The sequence below is a fragment of the Chiloscyllium plagiosum genome, unplaced genomic scaffold (assembly GCF_004010195.1).
Source record: "Chiloscyllium plagiosum isolate BGI_BamShark_2017 unplaced genomic scaffold, ASM401019v2 scaf_1099, whole genome shotgun sequence".
Taxonomy (NCBI): Eukaryota; Metazoa; Chordata; class Chondrichthyes; order Orectolobiformes; family Hemiscylliidae; genus Chiloscyllium; species Chiloscyllium plagiosum.
In genome coordinates this window covers 1-1,732 of record NW_025212979.1, presented here as the reverse complement: position 1 = coordinate 1,732, position 1,732 = coordinate 1, and the positions used below count along the sequence as shown (strand labels likewise).

The following is a 1,732-nucleotide window of genomic DNA, read 5'->3' as shown; positions in this document are numbered from 1 at the left end:
CGATAGGAAGGAGACCAGAATTGCAAGCAATATTCCAACAGTAGCCTAACCAATGTCCTGTACAGCTGCAACATGACCTCCCAACTCCTGTACTGAATACTCTGACCAATAAAGGAAAGCATACCAAACGCCGCCTTCACTATCCTATCGACCTGCGACTCCACTTTCAAGTTTCCTGGTCCTTCACCCATGTCTATTGACTATACAAGTAGCTCAGCATGGGGCCAGCAATCTCCTCCCGAGATTCCCAAATGTTCTGGGATACACCTGATCAGTTCCTGGGGATTTATCCACCTTTATGCATTTTAAAGCATCCAGCATCTTTCCCTCGGTAGTACGGATACTTTTCAAGATATCCCAATGGAAAAGAAAAGGGGACAAAGGGGCACAGTGAAAGGCGGAGATGAGGCTGACAGATTGGGAAGAGAGTTGTGGAGAATAAAGAGCAGTAGAGAGTAGTTGAATCAAAACGTTGGAAGTATTTCTCATACAATGTACTTTTTTCTCCCCAGTATATCATATCAGGATCGCTGCTGGTTGACATTATAAACACATCCAATACCCATCTTGTAAGTATTCTGAGCATTTGTTTTTGAGAATGTCTGTGGTTGCTGATGTTTGTTTTCTGTGTCTTCGCTTGCTGTGAGAAGGCATTGGTGCACACAGTTTGCTGTACCTCCTCGGGAGCTCAGCAGCTTCCATGGGTAGGAGGAGAGTTAATCACGATGCTGTGGAGCTGCAGTCACTGGGTATCCAAGCAAGGAGCTGCCTCAGCCTAGGACGGGACTCCATGGTGCTATGGAGTGGGAGGCAAGTGGGAAGTTCCTTAAGACACAGGGACACTCGGCTCCGATGGGATTCGTCAGCCCAGGCATTGCTGCATGACCTGTGTTATGGACTAGGCCAGACCACTCAAACCATCTTAAGCAGGCAGCCCCAGATCATAACTTTGCAATTTGTTTCAGTAAGTGGACAGTGAACGTTACCTGGAGTCAGTTAGAGAAGTTGACTACCAGGTTTTAAAACAGCTAAAAATGTATTCACAAAATTACACAGATAAACACAAAGAACAGAATAAAGAGCCCCGACAGAACTTATGCTGTCCCGAATATACACAGCAGTCCCATAAACAAACACCCTCAAAAAACAGTCTAAAAAATGGAACAGATGCTTACAGGTTGAAGTTAGAAGGGCAGAAGGAGAGGGAGTTTCCACACAGCTCACTGTTGAACTCCTCACTTGTTTTGGACTGAACTGCTCAGCGAGAGAGCTGCCCACTCCCCTTTCATTGTACAAGTCACTTCCAAAACATGACCACATTGGCCTGAAGTCTCATCTGTTGACATATAAACAAAAAGGCCTCTCAATACCCATTAACCAGTCTAATCGGAGCAGGGAGCGGTTTATTACCCCTCTGAGAAAACCCAAGGACACAGTCTCCATGAGAAAAGGAACAGCTTTCAGGAAAAAAGGGACCATCTGTTTAACACCTTTGTTCAATTTCTTACAGAAGCAAGTGATATTATTGATGCACATGGTAAGCACGATTGCAGCTGTGATTGGTGCAGGAGCTTATTTTGTCTCCCTCTACATGATGCCACTATTGGAATCCAACTTTTTCATTGTAAGTACATGGTATGTGTGAGTTACATTGGCAGGATTGTAGGAAAGAGATAAGGAGAGAGACACGGCGTGGGGGATGGAAGGAGTGAGAGAGAGAGAGACGCAGCGC

The 1,732-nt window shown here is 45.3% G+C and overlaps 1 protein-coding gene across 1 annotated transcript in view; it reads left to right on the top strand.

The window, feature by feature from the left end:
• The window catches only part of LOC122547517 (membrane-spanning 4-domains subfamily A member 15-like), a gene marked incomplete at both ends in the record, with an annotated part of 27,984 nt that extends 26,360 nt beyond the window's left edge, over positions 1 to 1,624 (top strand). The window contains 2 exons of the mRNA XM_043686132.1: positions 513 to 569; positions 1,511 to 1,624. Coding sequence (XP_043542067.1) covers positions 513 to 569; positions 1,511 to 1,624 — 171 coding nt within the window. The remainder of the gene's footprint in view (positions 1 to 512; positions 570 to 1,510) is intronic.
• Between the last annotated feature and the right edge of the window lie 108 nt (positions 1,625 to 1,732).